Source organism: Musa acuminata, chromosome BXJ1-2 (assembly GCF_036884655.1).
Source record: "Musa acuminata AAA Group cultivar baxijiao chromosome BXJ1-2, Cavendish_Baxijiao_AAA, whole genome shotgun sequence".
NCBI lineage: Eukaryota > Viridiplantae > Streptophyta > Magnoliopsida > Zingiberales > Musaceae > Musa > Musa acuminata.
The window spans coordinates 3,849,618-3,867,767 of record NC_088328.1 but is presented as its reverse complement, the minus strand read 5'-3'; the positions used below and the strand labels follow the sequence as shown (position 1 = coordinate 3,867,767).

General features: G+C 37.8%; 1 protein-coding gene across 1 annotated transcript; it reads right to left on the bottom strand.

Moving 5' to 3' along the window:
• Window positions 1-14,478: 14,478 nt before the first annotated feature.
• On the bottom strand, window positions 14,479-17,466 carry LOC135595272 (myb-related protein P-like). The gene is made up of 3 exons (XM_065085997.1): window positions 17,215-17,466; window positions 16,933-17,062; window positions 14,479-15,401 (listed from the first exon to the last, which is right to left on the bottom strand). The coding sequence occupies exons 1-3, from the start codon at window positions 17,345-17,347 to the stop codon at window positions 14,702-14,704; spliced, it is 963 nt and encodes a 320-aa protein (XP_064942069.1). The 5' UTR covers window positions 17,348-17,466; the 3' UTR covers window positions 14,479-14,701.
• Window positions 17,467-18,150: the final 684 nt, after the last annotated feature.

The following is an 18,150-nucleotide window of genomic DNA, read 5'->3' as shown; positions in this document are numbered from 1 at the left end:
CGTCGAAGAAACAACGGTTTCTCGACGTAATTTCCACCAAAAACTTAAGAGAATTGAGGAGGGAATTGATAGAAAAATCACAGATTATATGACAGCAAGGATGTCTAATTTAATCAAGAGAATTTCAGCAGTATAACAGTAAGAAAATTGGTGCAAATTGCGATAGCAGAATTATCGTCGAAAAATTTCAGCGGGTTACGATGAAAATTTGCAGCAACACAATTATTTTTAGAGATGAATTCCTTAATATATCAATTTTACATGGAAGCCAAGATGATCTATGAAGTGTATAAGAAATTTCATTCAAAAAAGATTGCAAATAGATGGGTTAAGTAAACAATATGCCGCTGAAATTTTCTACAGCACAGATTTTTAAGTATAGCAGATTGGACGTAAAAGATCAGTGGTTTATATTGAGAATTTTTTGATGAAACTAAAGGGAAATCCACTGTTAGGAAGTGTCAAAGCTATCATAAAAATTTCGTAGAGATTTGGATAGAAACAATATAGTATCAAGATCAAACAAACAGTGCTATGCGGCTGAAATTTTACAATGCAGATTTTCAAGTATAGCAAATTAGACGTAAAAGATCAATGGTTTATATTGAGAATTTTTTGAAAAAACTAAAGGAAAATCTGCTGTTATGAAGGGTCAAAGATGTCATAAAAATTTCATAGGAATTTGGATAGAAAAAGCACAGTAGCAAGATCAAACAGATGGTGCTATGCGGCTGGAATTCTGCAATGTATCTTTCGTCGTAGAGATGAAAACTTTGTGACGAAAGGTTTATGCAGCAATATAGGAACAGTTTTTTTTTTTTTTTTTTTTCGAATAAGGATAACTAAATTGCAGCAACAGTAAGGTAGGAAACCAGAACCTGTTGCAATTCACGGGGAGATCAAAGGATGATCCACGGTGGTGGAGATTATGGCGGAATTCAGCGACGATCTTTTAAGCAATTGTGGGAATTGCTTTGGGCGATTGTGGAGGGCTGATGGATGGCAGTGGAAGGGCAGCAAGATGCCAAGAACGTTGCTCTGATACCAGGTGTTAGAACCCTTGCGGATTCTAAACTTAGGGTTGATCTCTTTAGGGGATCGACCTCCTTGGAACTCTATAGGGGTTCCTCCCTCCAAGTTGCTGCTCAAAGGCTGCAGAAAAGATTCATCTATTGCTTATGAAAAGAGGAGGAATACATGACTATTTATAAGGCTTCTAAACCCTAACTCCTTATAGGACTCCTACTCAAGACTCCTACTTCAAACCAACTCCTAATAGGACTCCTACTTAAGACTAATATTTCTTTACAACTCTTAATTCTTAAGACTCCTATTCCTTTACAACTCCTAATTCTTCTCTAAGAAACAACCTCCTACATGAATGCCCCTTTCAATTAGGACTCTCCTAGCTAGAGTCCTAACAGAATGTCCCTCTCAATTAGGACTCTCCTAACTAGTCCTAACAGTTTTACATGAATATCCCTCTCAATTAGGACACTCCAAGCTAGAGTCCTAACTCTCCAAGCTAGAGTCCTAACACATCTAAAGAACTTGTAAGAGGAATTCCTCATATCAAGTTCATCAAAGATAATGTATGTGATGCTTGCCAATTAGGTAAACAAATTAAAGGTAGTTTCAAATCTAAGAATCAAATAAGCACCTCTAGGCCCTTACAATTGATCCATATGGACTTGTTCGGACCAATCTCTACATCAAGCCTAGGAGGTAGCAAATACGCCTTCGTCATTGTGGATGACTATAGCAGATACACATGGACTTACTTCTTAAAACAGAAAAATGAATGCTTTAGATATTTTACCATGTTTTGTAAACTTATTCAAAATGAGAAGGGTTCTATAATTTCGTCAATTAAAAGTGATCACGGTGGTGAATTTCAAAACCATGATTTCCAAGAATTTTGTGAACTCAATGGATACAACCATAATTTTTCTACTCCTAGAAATCCTCAACAAAATGGAGTAGTAGAAAGAAAAAATCGAAATTTACAAGAAATGGCAAGAACCATGTTGAATGAACATAGCCTACCCAAATATTTTTGGGCCGAAGCCATAAACTTTGCATGCTATATTTTGAATAGAGTTCTAGTAAGACCCGTACTCACCAAAACTCCCTATGAGTTATGGAACAACAAAAAACCCAATATTTCATATTTTAAAGTCTTTGGGTGTAATTGTTTTATCTTGAATGAAAAAGATAACTTAGGAAAATTTGATACTAAATCCGATGAAGGAATCTTCCTTGGTTATTCTTCGATTTCTAAAGCTTTTCGTATCTTCAATAAAAGAACTTTAATTATTGAAGAATCCATTCATGTTGTTTTCAATGAGATTTCCGAAATCAGGAAAAATGATTTTGATGATGATGTTAATTTTGATTCCTTGAATTTAAATGAAACCCCATCTCCAACTAGCAACTTGGATGCATCCACTTCCGAAACATCCTTACCCAAAGATTGGAAGTATATAGATGCTCATCCTAAGGAGCTAATCTTAGGAGACACATCAAAGGGGGTTCAAACACATTCTTCTCTTAAAATTTTTTGTTCCAACGTCGCTTTTCTCTCCCAAATTGAACCCAAATGTGTTGACGAAGCCATGAAAGATGATTCATGGATTATCGCAATGCAAGATGAATTAAATCAATTTGAGAGAAATGAGGTATGGAAGCTTGTTCCTAGGCCAAATGATCATTTAGTTATTGGTACTAAATGGATTTTTAGAAACAAGCAAGATGAATATGGTATCGTGGTTAGAAACAAGGCTTGATTAGTGGCCAAAGGTTTCAACCAAGAAGAAGGTATCGATTACGAAGAAACCTTCGCTCTTGTGGCTCGATTAGAAGCCATAAGGATGCTCCTTGCCTACGCTAGTAGTAATAATTTTAAGTTGTTTCAAATGGATGTTAAAAGCGCTTTTCTTAATGGCTTTATTTCCGAAGAAATCTATATTGAACAACCTCCTGGATTTGAAAATAATAGCCTCCCTAATCATGTGTTTAGATTAACTAAAGCTCTCTATGGTTTAAAACAAGCTCCGAGGGCTTGGTATGAGAGACTTAGTTCTTTTCTTATTGAAAATAATTTCACAAAAGGTAAGGTTGATACTACATTGTTCATCAAGAATTTTGAAAATAATTTTCTCATTGTTCAGATTTATGTTGATGATATTATCTTTGGTTCTACGAATGAATCTCTTTGTGAATCTTTTGCTAAAACTATGAGTCTTGAATTTGAAATGAGTTTAATGGGAGAATTAACATTCTTCTTAGGCTTACAAATCAAACAACTAAGCAATAGCATCTTTATTAGTCAAACTAAATATGCTATGAATTTGCTAAAAAAGTTTAATATGAATAGCTCAAAAGCTATTAACACTCCTACGAGCACTTCCACTAAGTTAGAAATTGATGAAAGTGGAGAAAGCTTCGATCAAAAAACTTATAGGGGCATGATAGGAAGTTTACTTTACCTCACTGCAACTAGACTAGATATCATGTTCAGTGTAGGACTTTGTGCTAGATTTCAATCAAACCCTAAGATATCTCATCTCAAAGCAGTTAAAGGAATACTTAGATATCTTAATGGTACCACAAATCTAGGATTATGGTACCCAAAATCAAAGAATCTTGAGTTAATTGCTTATGCTGATGCGGACTTTGCTGGCTGTAGACTAGATAGAAAAAGCACATCAGGAACATGTCAATTTTTAGGACATGCCCTTGTTTCCCGGTCATCTAAGGAATAAAATTCGGTTGCACTATCAACAACCGAAGCTGAATATATTGCAGCAAGTGCATGCTGTGCACAAGTTGTATGGATGAAAAACACCTTAGAAGATTATAAAGTTCATCTTAAAAATATTCCCATTAAATGTGATAACACAAGTACAATATGTTTAACAAAGAATCCTATACAACACTCAAGAACAAAACATATTGATATTAGACATCACTTTATACAAGATCATGTTACTAATCATGATGTAATCATAGAGTTCATTGACACTAAACATCAACTAGCTGATATTTTTACAAAACCTCTAAGTGAAGAATAATTTGATTTCATAAGAAGAGAATTAGGAATGTTGATGTGTCTGAATACATAAACTTATTGAAATTATTTTTCGGACTTTATTGATTGATTGATCAATTTCACTTAATTGCTATGATGATTTTACACAATTACCTGTTAGAAATTATGTGTATGAATATAAAAATTTCCATGATGATAAGCATGTTTTGTCTTCATGATCATATTTGAAAATCAATAGCACGGTCTCGTCCGAATGCATGAAAGTCTTAATTTCGTTTTCGGATTCTCTTAAAAATCGGAGTTTCTCGATACATTATCCTCTTCCGGACTTAATAAAGCATATGTCATAACGAGTTTTCTCATCATTGTTGACATATGAAATACATCTCTCATACACCTATGTGAAGAATATTCTTTAAAGAAATAGATTTAATAAAATGATTCCTGATTATATGAATGATAGTGTTTTTACTAACAAGGATTCGTTTCTAATACATATCTTGATCCTTGTGAAAATGAAGCAAGATTTAATCTCTCATCAATTTTAACTTCATTTAAAGTAAACTCACAAATAGATGGTGGAGATGCAGGGTAAAAACAGAATTGATATCTCCATGTCATGGTTGCATAATTGACTCACTATTGAAAATGACATGAACCTAGTAAAGGCATCACACTTATGCTCAAAATTCGCTTATATTGTTCTCCTAGTATCACAATTACCATGCTTTTTGTTGATGACAAAGGGGGAGAAATATATGAGTATTAATGCCATGCTTGCATCACCAAGAGATATATGAATTGCTATGCTATGATTGCTATAATTTGCATTATGCCTTTTTTGTATCATGTCAAGATATCAAACAAAAAATCTTCCTTCGCAATTTTACATGTTGATATCTTACAATATCATGAATTGCTACTATTACCATCATTCAAACTTGTAATGTAAAATTTGAAAATGAATGTCAAGTCTTGACATCATCTTCAGAGAGATACATCATGATGGGAATCATGATGGGAGTATTGATAAGTTTAAATGATTTTAACTTATAAATATGTCTCTTGAATTCAAAGGTTTTGAATTCAAGAATGACTTATCTCAAGTATGGCATATAGATAGGGGGAGTTAAGGTTAACTCCATTATCAATTGATTGTCATCATCAAAAAGGGGGAGATTGTTGAATCTCGGATTTTGATGATGAAGTCAATTGTCATTTGTTATCTAATCTATATGTTGAGATAAGTGTGCAGGATTAACTACGATGAAAGTAAGATATGCAGCAGGAGTTGCGACGGAGTCAAGACAATGATCACGTTGGGAGTTCGAGAGTTCGACGGAAGTTCGGACAATCGTCGGAGGTTCTGCGGGAACAAATCTGAGAAGTCCATGAGCTTGCCAAAGAAGCTCGTCGGAACTCGCCAAGTAGATCGTCGCAAGTCCAGGAGTTTGCCGGAAGTCCGCAAGAGCATCACCGAGGGTTCATCGGATGATCAACGGAAGTTCGCCGGAAGCTCGTCGGAAGAAGCGATTGATGCACCGGAGCAAATTGCAGTAAATGTCTTAGGAAATATCGTAGTTAGCACAATGATTAAGTTGAAAATGGGAGGTAATCCCATTAACTTAATCTTGGGGCAATTGGGCCCCTGAAAAACCCAAATTGGGCCGAATGGATCAACCCATTCGGACCCTGATTTCTGCCAGGCGGTTGAACTGCCCCAGCTAGGCGGTGGCACCGCCTGGGCTCAGTCTCCAAGCGAGACTAGGCGGTGCAACCACCCTTGATAGGAGGTGGCACCACCTGAGTTCGGTCTTCGAGCTCTAGCAGGAGGTGCAACCGCCTCAGTCAAGCGGTGGCACCGCCTGAGCTCAGTCTTCGAGCTTTGGTAGGAGGTGCAACCGCCTCAGTCAGGCAGTGGCACCGCCTGAGCTCGATCTTTGAGCTCTGGTAGGAGGTGCAACCACCCTTGACAGGAGGTGGCACCGCCTAGAGGCTCAATCTTCGAGCTCTGCCAGGCGGTGCAACCGCCTCAGTTAGGCGGTGCAACCGCTAGATCCCGGAATTCCGGGAATTGACAGTTTTGAGCTCGGAATTCAAACTGGGTTGGGGCCTATAAATACCCCACCCTTTGATCACTGAAAGGGCACTCAAACACACCAAAATCCTGATCTTATTCTGTGATTTTTAGAGCTCAAAATTGTTGTAAAAGCCAAAAGTTCTTCTCCCTCTTTTCTTCCAAGTTCTGATCTTTAAAGAGAGGAGAGAAAATTTTGTAAGGGTTGTCTCCTAAGCCTGTCAAAAGGAGTGAAACTGTAAAAGGGTGGTTGGCCTTCGCCTATTGAAGGAAGGCCTCTAGTGAACGTCGGTGACCTCGTCGGTGGAGGAAGCCAAAAGTGGATGTAGGTCAAGATTGACCGAACCACTCTAAATCTCTGTTTGTATTTACTTTAAGCATATTATCTTTACTGCAAACCTCCTCAAAAGCTTACTGCTTTCTGCGCATATACGATTGGGTTTTAAGCTTTTCACTTTCCGAATCGACGTTTATATGTAAATTAGTTTTATCGTACGATCATCATATTTCAGTTTGCGTTTACGTTTTGATTTCTATCATAACTGCAAACTGCCTTTATATCCTTGCTTTAACTGCATCTCGCTTAATCAAGTGATTTACGAATCAGCATTTAGACGTAAATCAGTTTTTTCGTATGAATATCATATTTCAGTTTGCGCCTACTATCTGATTTGAACCATAACTGCAAACTACATTTATATCTTTGCTGCATCTCGCTTAATCAAAAGTTAAAATGATTTACGAATCGGCTTTCTTACTGAAATCACTTTTATCGAACGAACGCAGTTTTTTTTTTAATCGTAGAAGGTTTTCCGCTGCATAATTCACCCCCCCCCCCCTCTTAGTGCTCTTGATCCTAACAAAAGTTATGTTGATAATATGTAATTATATATGCAATACTCATGATTTTATGATGTATGCAATGATGTGAAAGTTAACGGTTTTTATTTTTTGAAATTCAACATTATTTCAACATAGTATATTGATAGGGGGAGTTTTGTTTAAACTCTGTCATCAAATGGTTATCATCATTAAAAAGGGAGAGATTGTTGAATCTTAGATTTTGATAATGAAATTAATTGATGAGTTTACAATCTAATCTATGTTTTAAGTGATGTAGGATTAACTTATATTAGAAAAGACAAATCGACTAAAGTAGGAGGAATCGAACGTTAGACCGGAGTGAAATATGTCAGGAGATTGGACATCGAGCCAGAGGATCGTTCAACATACCGGTAGAAGAATTTCATGCCATGAGTTCAGGCATCAGACCAAAGGATTGAATACTGTGCTAAAAAGATCGAAAGTTACGGGAGTCAACATGCCAATTGGGTAATACGCCGAAGAAGAGGACGACGCGTTGAAGGATCAAACAAAATATCGGATGACCAGTGACATGCCAAACAATATAGGATTCATGCTTGTAATCGTATGTATAAATCGAGTTAGTTTAGAACTAATTATCTTGGTTTGGGGATGAAACAATACCAACTCAATTAGAGGCTAATTAGGCCTGAATCAGGACTGAATTGGGCTTGTTGTTTGGCTCATTCAATGACCTATAGTAGGGTCTAGTAGTGGTACCGCTCAGACTAGGTGGTGGTACCGCCCAAACATAGTTTCTCAAACTATGTCAGGTGGTGGTACCGCTAGATTGGGGGTGGTACTACGCAAACATAGTCTTCCAAACTATGTCAAGCGGTGGTACTATCAGATTGGGCTGTGGTACCACCCAATGTTAGTGTGTCAAGTAGTGGTATCGCTTAGTGTCAGATTGATAGGCGGTGATACTGCCTAGTATTGGCGGTGGCATCGCTAGTACCTCAAAAACCTAGGGATTTGAATTTTGGCTTCGATTTTTTAAGCCATTTGGGGTTTATAAATATCCCATAAATTTTTGCTTGAAATAAACACGAAAGTGGAACAAAAACTCTAGGATTCCAAGGTTGTAATCTCTTAAAGTGTATAGTCTCTCCTTCTAGAGCTTAGTGATAGTTCTAAAGAAAGTATGTGAAGGAACACTTACAAAAGATGGGTGTAAAGGTACTCTCCTGAGCCTATAAAAAGGAGAAAGAGTTACAAGAGTAATTGATCTTCGCCCGTTGGAAAGAAGATTGGTAGTGGAAGCTAGTGGCCTCGAGTAAAGAGAAATCGAGAATAGATGTAGGTCACGATGACCGAACCACTATAAATCTAGTGTGCTCTTTTCTTTTACTACTTACTTAGCTGCTCACTTCACTTTACACTTACTTTAAGTCAAGCTTAAACACTTTTCGATATGGAGTTTATCGAAATGATTTTCCTACGTTGAACGAGTTTTCAAATCGATGTAATTTTTACGTAAATACTAATTCAACCCCTCTCTCTCTCTTCTCTTAGTGTCAATTTTGATCCTAACAAGCTATAGTAGGATAGCAATAGCCGATGCAATAAAGATTACGGGTAATATCATACTTTAGAAAATAAAAGATGCTATGTGTAAATAGATTAAAAAACAAGAGCCCCATTTGATAGATTTCAATAGAAGAATGAGATCTCCTAAATAAATTATTTTTGAACAAAGAGAATCTATTAACTTGAAACTTATGCTGTACATAAAGGGTTTCAATGCCCCATTTGTATATCTAATCCACGTAATACTTTATTTATCCCTATCTTAATTATTTTTTCAATAATTTCTTCAAAAAAATTTCATATTTGAGTATAATTTTGGAAGAATTCGTAGAGCTCCTATGCGAGGTTAAATTACGGCTACATTGGGTTTAGCTCATAAGACTCGAAATTTCTAAGAGTAATAGTAAACCAAGTACTTGTAATTCGATATGCGTTCACATCGCTTTCCTTAGCAAGAGAAAAGTGTCGAGTAGCCAGAAATTGTTGGGTCCAGCCCATATGTGGGCTTGGACAATTGGGCCTATTGAGCCCAAATCAGTAATTAAGAGAGAAAGGGCAAAATTGGGTAGCGTGTAGGCAGTGTGTGTGTGCGCACAGTGAGATTGCAGCGTGCGGCGTGCAGAGAAAAGAGGAGAGAGAAATAGAGAGAGAAAGATTAGGTATCTGAGTTTTCTGCTTGACGATCGGTGGCCAAACGTTGTCAGTTTCGGCCCAAATTTTATGTGGAGAATCCTTGCAGCAAACTCTACAATCCTAACGGTGTTGATCTACAGTTTACCCTCTCTAAGGTACTTCCTGCGATATCTACTCTATGAGACCTAGAATTCTCTTTTGAGGAGATCCATCCTATGTGATGAAGATATGCTATCCTTGAGCCAAGATCTATGATCTTGATGTTATTCTGATCCTCTAGTTATTCTAGAGAAGACCTACTGTAAACCTGTTATCATTATTATTGATAGTGGAAGTTTGAGGTGGACTACGGTCCCGTGGTTTTTCCCACATTGGGTTTTCCACGTTAAAAGATTTGGTCTCACTGTGTGATTGATTTTTGCTCTATTGTTTATGCTGTGCTGGTTGATATTTTCATTTGGATATCAAGTTGGTATTTTGATGAGGAACCTATTTTGATACACAAAGAGGGAAAGAATTATTCCGCTTTAACATGTTTCTTCCCAACAAGTGGCATCAGAGCATCAGGTTGTTTGGTGCTAGTTTTTCTTGTGTGATTGAAATGGAGTTTTATGGTATGTTTAAATTGAACTCATCAAATTATTCCACTTGGAGGCGTCTGATGGAAGATTTGCTATATTGTAAAGATTTGTATAAGCCTATCAAGGTTAAAGATAAACCTTCTACTATGGACGATGAAGAATGGGAAGTTCAACATAGAAAAGCTATTGCCTATATTAGAAGATGGATGGATATAAACTTGCATGAGCATATTTCAGATGAAATCAGAGCTGATGTTGTTTGGCAAAGGTTAGAAAATCTCTTTGCAAAAAAGACAGTGGGAAATAGAATTTCTCTCCTCAGAAGGCTTGTAAATTTGAAGTATAAAGATGGTGGTAACATTGTTGAGCACATAAGCCTATTTCAGAGTCTTGCAAACAAGTTGGTTGCTATGAAAATGAATATAGATGATGAGATGCAGGGATTGTTACTTCTCAGCTCTTTACCAGAAAGTTGGGAAACGTATGTGGTGACTATTTGTAACTCCACGCCAGAGGGGACTCTAACCATAGATATGGTTAAAGACAATTTGCTAAATGAAGATGCAAGAAGGAAAGAATAGGGTGAATCTTCTTCTGGTGCATTTGTTACTGAAAAATAAGAAAGACGTGGAAGAAGTCATAGCAGAAATCCATATGGTTATAGAGGAAGATCCAAGTCTATAAGAGATATCAAATATTTTTACTGTAACAGGCCAGGTCACATGAAGAAAGAGTGTAGGTTTTGGAAGCGAGAACAGAATGAAATGAAGAAAAATGAGAAAGAGATCAATACAGTTGCTGCTGAAGGTAATATCACTATTGTCTGTGATGAAGGTTGTGTTAGCCTTGTAGCTCAGGACAGTAATTGGGTAATTGACTCTAGTGCTTCATTTCATGTTACTTCTCATGGTGATTTCTTTAGATCTTACAGTGCTGGTGATTTTGGTAATGTCAGAATGGGAAACAATAGTACATCTAAGATTGTGGGTATTGGAGATATTTGCTTGGAGACCAGTATTGGGAGCAAATTGATACTCAAAGATGTAAGGCATGTTCCAGATATTCGTCTTAACTTGATATCTACAGGTAGACTTGATGAGGAGGGCTTTACACATTATTTTGGTGAAAGCAAATGGAAACTCACTAAAGGTTCTCTAATCGTGGCAAAAGGAAAGAAGATTAACTCTTTTTATGTCATGGAAGCTAAGCTACACAAAGGAGAGATTAATGCAATTCGAAAAGGTGAAAGTATAGATCTTTGGCATAAGAGGCTTGGACATATCAGCGAGAAGGGACTTCAAACTCTTGCTAGAAAGCAGTTCTTACCAGAGTTGCAAGGTACATCTCTTAAATCTTGTGATCATTGCTTAGCTGGAAAAACACATAGAGTTACGTTTCAGACATATCCATCATCTAGAAGATCAGATGTTATTGATTTAGTTCATACTGATGTTTGTACTATGCAAACTAGAACTCTTGGAGGTGCTCTTTATTTTGTTACTTTTATTGATGACCATTCTAGAAAAGTTTGAGCTTTTGCTTTGAAATCTAAAGACCAGGTACTCGATGCTTTCAAGGAGTTTCATGTTAGTGTTGAAAGAGAAACTGACAGAAAACTAAAGTGTATTCGATCAGATAATGGTGGCGAGTACATGGGTCCTTTTGAGAATTATTGCAGGTTTCATGGTATCAGGCTTGAGAAAACAGTTCCTAAAACTCCTCAGCAGAACGGTGTGGCAGAAAGGATGAACAGAACCATTGAAGAAATGATTAGGTGTATGCTTTCCCACGCCAAGTTACCAAAGTCATTTTGGGGGGAGGCTATGAGAACTACAGTTGACCTAATAAATCTTTCTCCATCAGTTCCTCTGCAAGGTGATGTTCCAGAGAGAGTATAGAGAGGAAAAGATATATCTTATAATCATTTGAGAGTCTTTGGGTGTAAAGCATTTGTGCATATTCCCAAAGATGAGAGGTCCAAGCTTGATAATAAGGCAAAAGCATGTATCTTCTTGGGATATGGTCATGAAGAGTTTGGGTACAGATTATGGGATCTAGTGAACAAGAAGATTATTAGAAGCAGAGATGTTGTGTTTCTTGAAGACCAATTGTTTGATGATGGTGATAATGTTGAGAAGCCAGAAACCTCTGTTTATATTCCTTGGAGTTTGGGTCCAGTTCCTTCACCTGTAGTTCATGATGATCATGGGGGAGATGAACAAGAAGATCATGGTGAGAATGTAAATGATGATACACCTACAGTTGATGATGCTGAACTAACTGAACAGGCACCTCCACCACCAGTTGAGATTCTATTGAGAAGATCCACTAGAGAGCGACAACCCTCTACCAGATATCCTCCACATGAGTATGTTATGCTTACTGACGGGGGAGAGCCAGAAACTTACCAAGAAGCTATTCTACAAGAGAATAAGAGTGAGTGGGTTAAAGCTATGCAAGAAGAGATGAGATCCTTGCTTGAGAAACATACCTATGACTTGGTAAAGTTGCCCAAAGAGAAGAAAGCTCTCAAGAATAAGTGGGTTTATAAATTGAAGACTGAAAACAATAGCTCACAACAGAGATACAAGGCACAACTAGTTGTGAAAGGATTCAGTCAGAAGAAAGGTATTGACTTTGAAGAAATATTTTCTCCGGTTGTGAAAATGTCCTCTATCCGAGTTGTTCTTGGTTTGGCTGCCTGCTTGAATTTAGAAGTTGAGCAACTTGATGTAAAAACAGCATTTCTTCATGGTGACTTAGAAGAAGAAATTTACATGGAGCAACCAGAAGGTTTCAAAGTCAAGGGAAAAGAAAATCTGGTATGTAAGCTTAAGAAAAGCTTATATGGACTCAAACAGGCACCTAGACAGTGGTACAAGAAGTTTGATTCCTTTATGATGAGCTAAGGGTATGATAGAACCACATATGATCATTGTGTGTTTATGAAGAAAATTTTCAGATGATCATTTTATTATTTTACTGCTATATGTTGATGATATGTTGATTGTTGGCCATGATGTTGGAAAAATTGAAAAGCTTAAAAGAGAGCTAAGTAAATCTTTTGCCATGAAAGACTTAGGATCGGTGAGACAAATACTTGGCATGAAGATTCTTCGTGATAGGAAGAAAAGGAAGATTTGGCTATCTCAGGAGACTTACATTGAAAAGGTTCTTGAAAGATTCAACATGAGTAAAGCCAAAGCAGTTTGTTCCCCACTTGTAGGTCATTTCAAGCTTAGTTCGAAACAATGTCCTACAAGTGAGAAAGAAAAAGAAGAAATGTCCAGAGTGCCTTACTCATCTGTAGTAGGCTGTTTGATGTATGCTATGGTTTGTACTAGACCAGATATAGCTCATGCAGTTGGAGTTGTTAGCCGATTTCTCTCAAATCCTGGAAAGGAACATTAAGCAGCAGTGAAATGGATATTAAGATATATAAGAGGTACTTCCAGGTTGTGTTTATGTTTTGGTGATGATGAACCTGTGTTAGAAGGCTACACAGATGCAGACATGGCAGGTGATACTAATTCCAGGAAGTCCACTTCGGGATTCTTGATGACATTTGCAGGAGGAGCAGTCTCTTGGCAGTCTAAGTTACAGAAGTGTGTTGCTCTATCAACCACAAAAGCAGAATACATAGCAGTTACTGAAGCCTGCAAGGAAATTTTATGGATGAAAAAGTTTCTACAGGAATTGGACTTGAAACAGGAAGTATACACTGTTTACTGTGACAGTCAGAGCGCTATTCACCTCTCCAAGAATTCAACATACCATTCTAGATCCAAGCATATTGATGTGAGATATCATTGGATTCGTGATGTGCTTGAGATGAAAGAATTACAGTTGGAAAAGGTGCATACTAATGATAATGGTTCAGATATGTTGACAAAGTCTTTGCCTAAGGAGAAGCTTGAAGCATATAGGCGAAGAGCGGGCTTAGTACAACCCACCATATGAGCTGGAGGGGGAGAATTGTTGGGTCCAGCCCATATGTGGGCTTAGACAATTGGGCCTATTGAGCCCAAATCAGTAATTAAGAGAGAAAGGGCAAAATTGGGCAGCGTGCAGGCAGTGTGTGTGTGCGCACAGTGAGATTGCAACGTGCGGCGTGCAGAGAAAAGAGGAGAGAGAAATAGAGAGAGAAAGATTAGGTTTCTGAGTTTTCTGCTTGACGATCGGTGGCCAAACGTTGTCAGTTTCGGCCCAAATTTTATGTGGAGAATCCTTGCAGCAAACTCTACAATTCTAACGGTGTTGATCTACAGTTTACCCTCTCTAAGGTACTTTCCTGCGATATCTACTCTGTGAGACCTAGAATTCTCTTTTGAGGAGATCCATCCTACGTGATGAAGATATGCTATCCTTGAGCCAAGATCTATGATCTTGATGTTATTCTGATCCTCTAGTTATTCTAGAGAAGACCTACTGTAAACCTGTTATCATTATTATTGATAGTGGAAGTTTGAGATGGACTACGGTCCTGTGGTTTTTTTCACATTGGGTTTTCCACGTTAAAAGATTTGGTCTCACAGTGTGATTAATTTTTGCTCTATTGTTTATGCTGTGCTGGTTGATATTTTTATTTGAATATCAAGTTGGTATTTTGATGAGGAACCTATTTTGATACACAAAGAGGGAAAAAATTATTCCGCTTTAACAGGTTTCTTCCCAACAAAAATGAATGGATAAAAGGTCTCTAAGCTAATTATATCACACAAAAGAGCCAAACATTTCCTACGTCATTCCATAATCTCCTAAAGAGCCTCTTTTTATTTGAAAAGTGGTAAGGAATCTCAAAATGACAACCCCAAAAAGATTGTGAAAACATGCATCATTGATGGCACACCTTCACTCTACAAGAACTACTCTCTTTCTAATGACTTTACATGGTTCCTAGAAGTCGCAACTGTTCCTTTCTAACACGAAGAGCAGTAAGTACCGTCTCCAAAGGACGCTCTAACCTCAAATAAGCCAGCCATCATCTAATGAGCCTTCTTGGTATCCAGAGTCATCCACACCACGGAGGGCTAACTCCCCATTTCCACTGTCCCACATCCATGGCCACATCTCTCCAGCTTCCTCGTTGGCCCCCAAGTCCCACTCCAAGAGCTTCTCCCTTTGCCATGAACCCATCTCATCCTCACTCTTGGATGCCAATTCAACTCTACTTGTGCTCATCACACCACTGTCTGCCTGAGTGTACCCCCACCCAATCATGCTTTCCTCACTTGGACCAAACAGCACGTGTTCCATATCAGCATCTGTGTCCCAAAGCTCACTTACCATCTCTTCATTAGGATCCATGGTGATCCCATCAAACGTGACGCTGCTAGCTTGTTGGTTTTGATCAGGATCGGAAACCATGATATGACCCTCATCACTCTGCACTACCGAAGCTGGGGGCCGGATGTCAGCCATGTCTTGCTTATCTCTTCTGATTTCTCTATTCATGGTGTTGGTCTTCTTCATGGCCGACCGGTCAATGCAGGCACCCTGCTGCCTGCCCCCACCACCGCGAAGCTTACTGAGGTCTAAGACTGCGGCCTTGCTGTCCATTCCAGTTCGCCGGAAGCTTTGGATTTTTCTGCTGAGGTGAGAGTTCCAGTAGTTCTTGATCTCGTTATCGGTTCTTCCCGGGAGATGGCCGGCTATTAGGGACCACCTGCAATGACAGAAGGAAAGACTTCATGAGAGACTCATCGTTGTCGCTCCCTACCTTGATCGTCACTGGCATCGGTCAAAATTAATGCAGTCACGCGAAATTTGATGCGACAATTGAAACGCTCTGGACGGTTGAGCTTATTGAGAAAGTATATTCGCATCTAATTAACTCTACATCATATTATGATATGGTGACTGCCGTCGAGGATTCAAACTGGACTTTGGCGCATGCAGTAGTCATGCGTGCAAGGATTTAGAATATCTAGTTTGTTGATCTCGTTGTCAAGAGTAGAGTCTCCATCGTTGCCATCTCCCAGATTGGTTTTGCGATCAGTAAAAGGGAGAAGATCACTATATATATATACATATATATATATACATATATATACATATATATATATACATATATATACATATATACATACATATATATACATATATACATACATATATATACATATATATACAATACATATATATACATATATATATATACATATATATATATATACATATATATATATATACATTTATATATATATATATATACATTTATATATATATATACATATACATATATATATATACATATACATATATATATATATATACATATACATATATATATATATATATATATATATATATATATATATATATATATATATATATATATATATATATATATATACTTCCTTAAACTCTGAACTCTTAAATCTACAATAAAATGTCAATGATACTTTCATTGTGTACAGCTATCCTCTGAATAAACTAAAAACAGATTCTCTCTCTATCTCTCTCTCCAAGAAGTTAATTATTCTTTTACCTGTTAGCAAATAGCAAGTCAAAACTTGCAGTCTAAAAGAATCAAGAAAACATAAAAGAAGAGATTGAGATTAATAAACAAGAAGCCATGTACGTCAGGTTGTCTTTAGTAGTTTTTTCCTGTTTTCTTTATATGTTTGTTTTGGTGTTAAGCTAAAAGGATTCTGACATCCATGGCGGTAAGCAGAGAGAGAATGAGAGAGGCGTGATGGCGACGAGAACATATAACTTTTCTACAACACGACAAGGCTCTACAAGCTTCAAAAAGTGTACAGAGAAACCCTCGTTTTCCACTTAGGTCCACTGTCACCTCCCGTATTTAAGGAGGGTCGTCGGTATTCGCATAAAAAAGGGATGAATCCTGTCATGGTGAGCCCACCTCTATGTCGATGTGGGCAAACTCCGTGCATGTGAAGAGAGGCAAAAGCATGCACAGCGACTAAAATATGTAAAATAGCGAGAAAAGAACCAATTAATCATCAACTCTCATCAGCAGAAAGGACAAAAAAAATCATCATGTGAGCAACACGCAGTTTGGTTTATTATAAAGTAATGGACTGCCTCGATTGATAGATGGATTTGCCATGAACTCCATGAGAATCCCCAAAATCATTGTTTGATTATATATGTAACTTCCTCAAACTATCATGTAGAAACCACTCTCGATAAAAACATGAAAATGGAGGTAAAAGGATTAGAGCGGTCACCTGTTTCCAAGAGTGGCGTGCAGCTTGATGATGATATCCTCCTCGTCTCTAGTAATGTTACCTCTCTTTAGGTCAGATCTGAGGTAGTTTATCCATCTGAGTCTGCAGCTCTTTCCACACCTCAAGAGCCCTTCCAAACACCAAATACCAAAAAAAAACAAAGCAAAGAAAGAAAGAACAATACAAACAGATTAGAAACCATCCCATGCTCAAGAAGACATAGTTATGCATATGTTCCGAATCCATTTGAACATGAGAGAAGTATATATATTCTTGTTTGACCTGCATTCTTGGGCAGTGATCTCCAGGACCCTTCTCCATTAGCAGCAATGTACTTCACCAGGATCTCATCCTCTTCCGCTGTCCACCTCCCCTTCTTCAGCCCCACCTTCTCACAGCATGGAGCTCTCCCCATTTTCTCCCAGAAGTTGGAAGGAGAGAGCGAGATAGATGGAGGATGAAGATCTGAGTCTGATCTCTACAATGCGAGGGTGGTCAGTGGTAGTTTTCGGGGGACGGGCTCTAATATAAGTTGGCTGCAACAGCAAGCGGGATGGAAGGGTAATAAAGTAGCAGGTGGGTGTGACATAGAGAGAGAGAGAGAGAGAGAGAGAGAGAGAGAGAGAGAGAAAGTCGAGTTGGGAAAGGGAGCCACGTATTCATCACGGCGATGGGGGATGTCGTGGCGCGAGGCTTCGCGTATACGAATCTCACGGGCTTCCGTCAACCACGTTGCTGGCTCGACCCTCTTTCCCTTCCACTCGTGTTTTCTTCTTTTCTCCGCTCAACCCCATTGACTGCATATAATCTTTTTATTCTTCAAGGGTTTTAAATGCCTATTCGTCTTTAATATAGTATGCGTTGTTCCTCAAAATATTTGTGAGTGTGGTGAAATTCGTAGTTACATAGCAATTTTTAAAAAAATTACTGATCAGAATTTGATAATATATCGACGAAAAACTTGTGAATTAGTTTTTTATTCACTGACGTAATAAATTTACCACGGAAATTTTTTTATTCACTGTATATATATATATATATATATATATATATAAGAAAAAGTCGTTTGCAGATATAAGAGGTGTCTCTATTCCGTCATGCTTGTGCATTGAGCATGAGAAGAAGAGTACATTAACAAATGCCGTTGTTCCACGTAAATGTTATTGTAAACACACGGTAGACAGACTTGACAAAGATTCTTTTCATTAAGGGGCAAAA

Bases quoted from the DNA above. Each gene is read 5' to 3' on its own strand.
- LOC135595272 (XM_065085997.1), bottom strand. From the start codon at position 17,347: ATGGGGAGAGCTCCATGCTGTGAGAAGGTGGGGCTGAAGAAGGGGAGG. The intron at 17,063-17,214 runs GTCAAACAAGAA...GGTGTTTGGAAG, and splicing joins ATCACTGCCCAAGAATGCAG to GGCTCTTGAGGTGTGGAAAG. The intron at 15,402-16,932 runs GTGACCGCTCTA...CTGTCATTGCAG, and splicing joins CACGCCACTCTTGGAAACAG to GTGGTCCCTAATAGCCGGCC.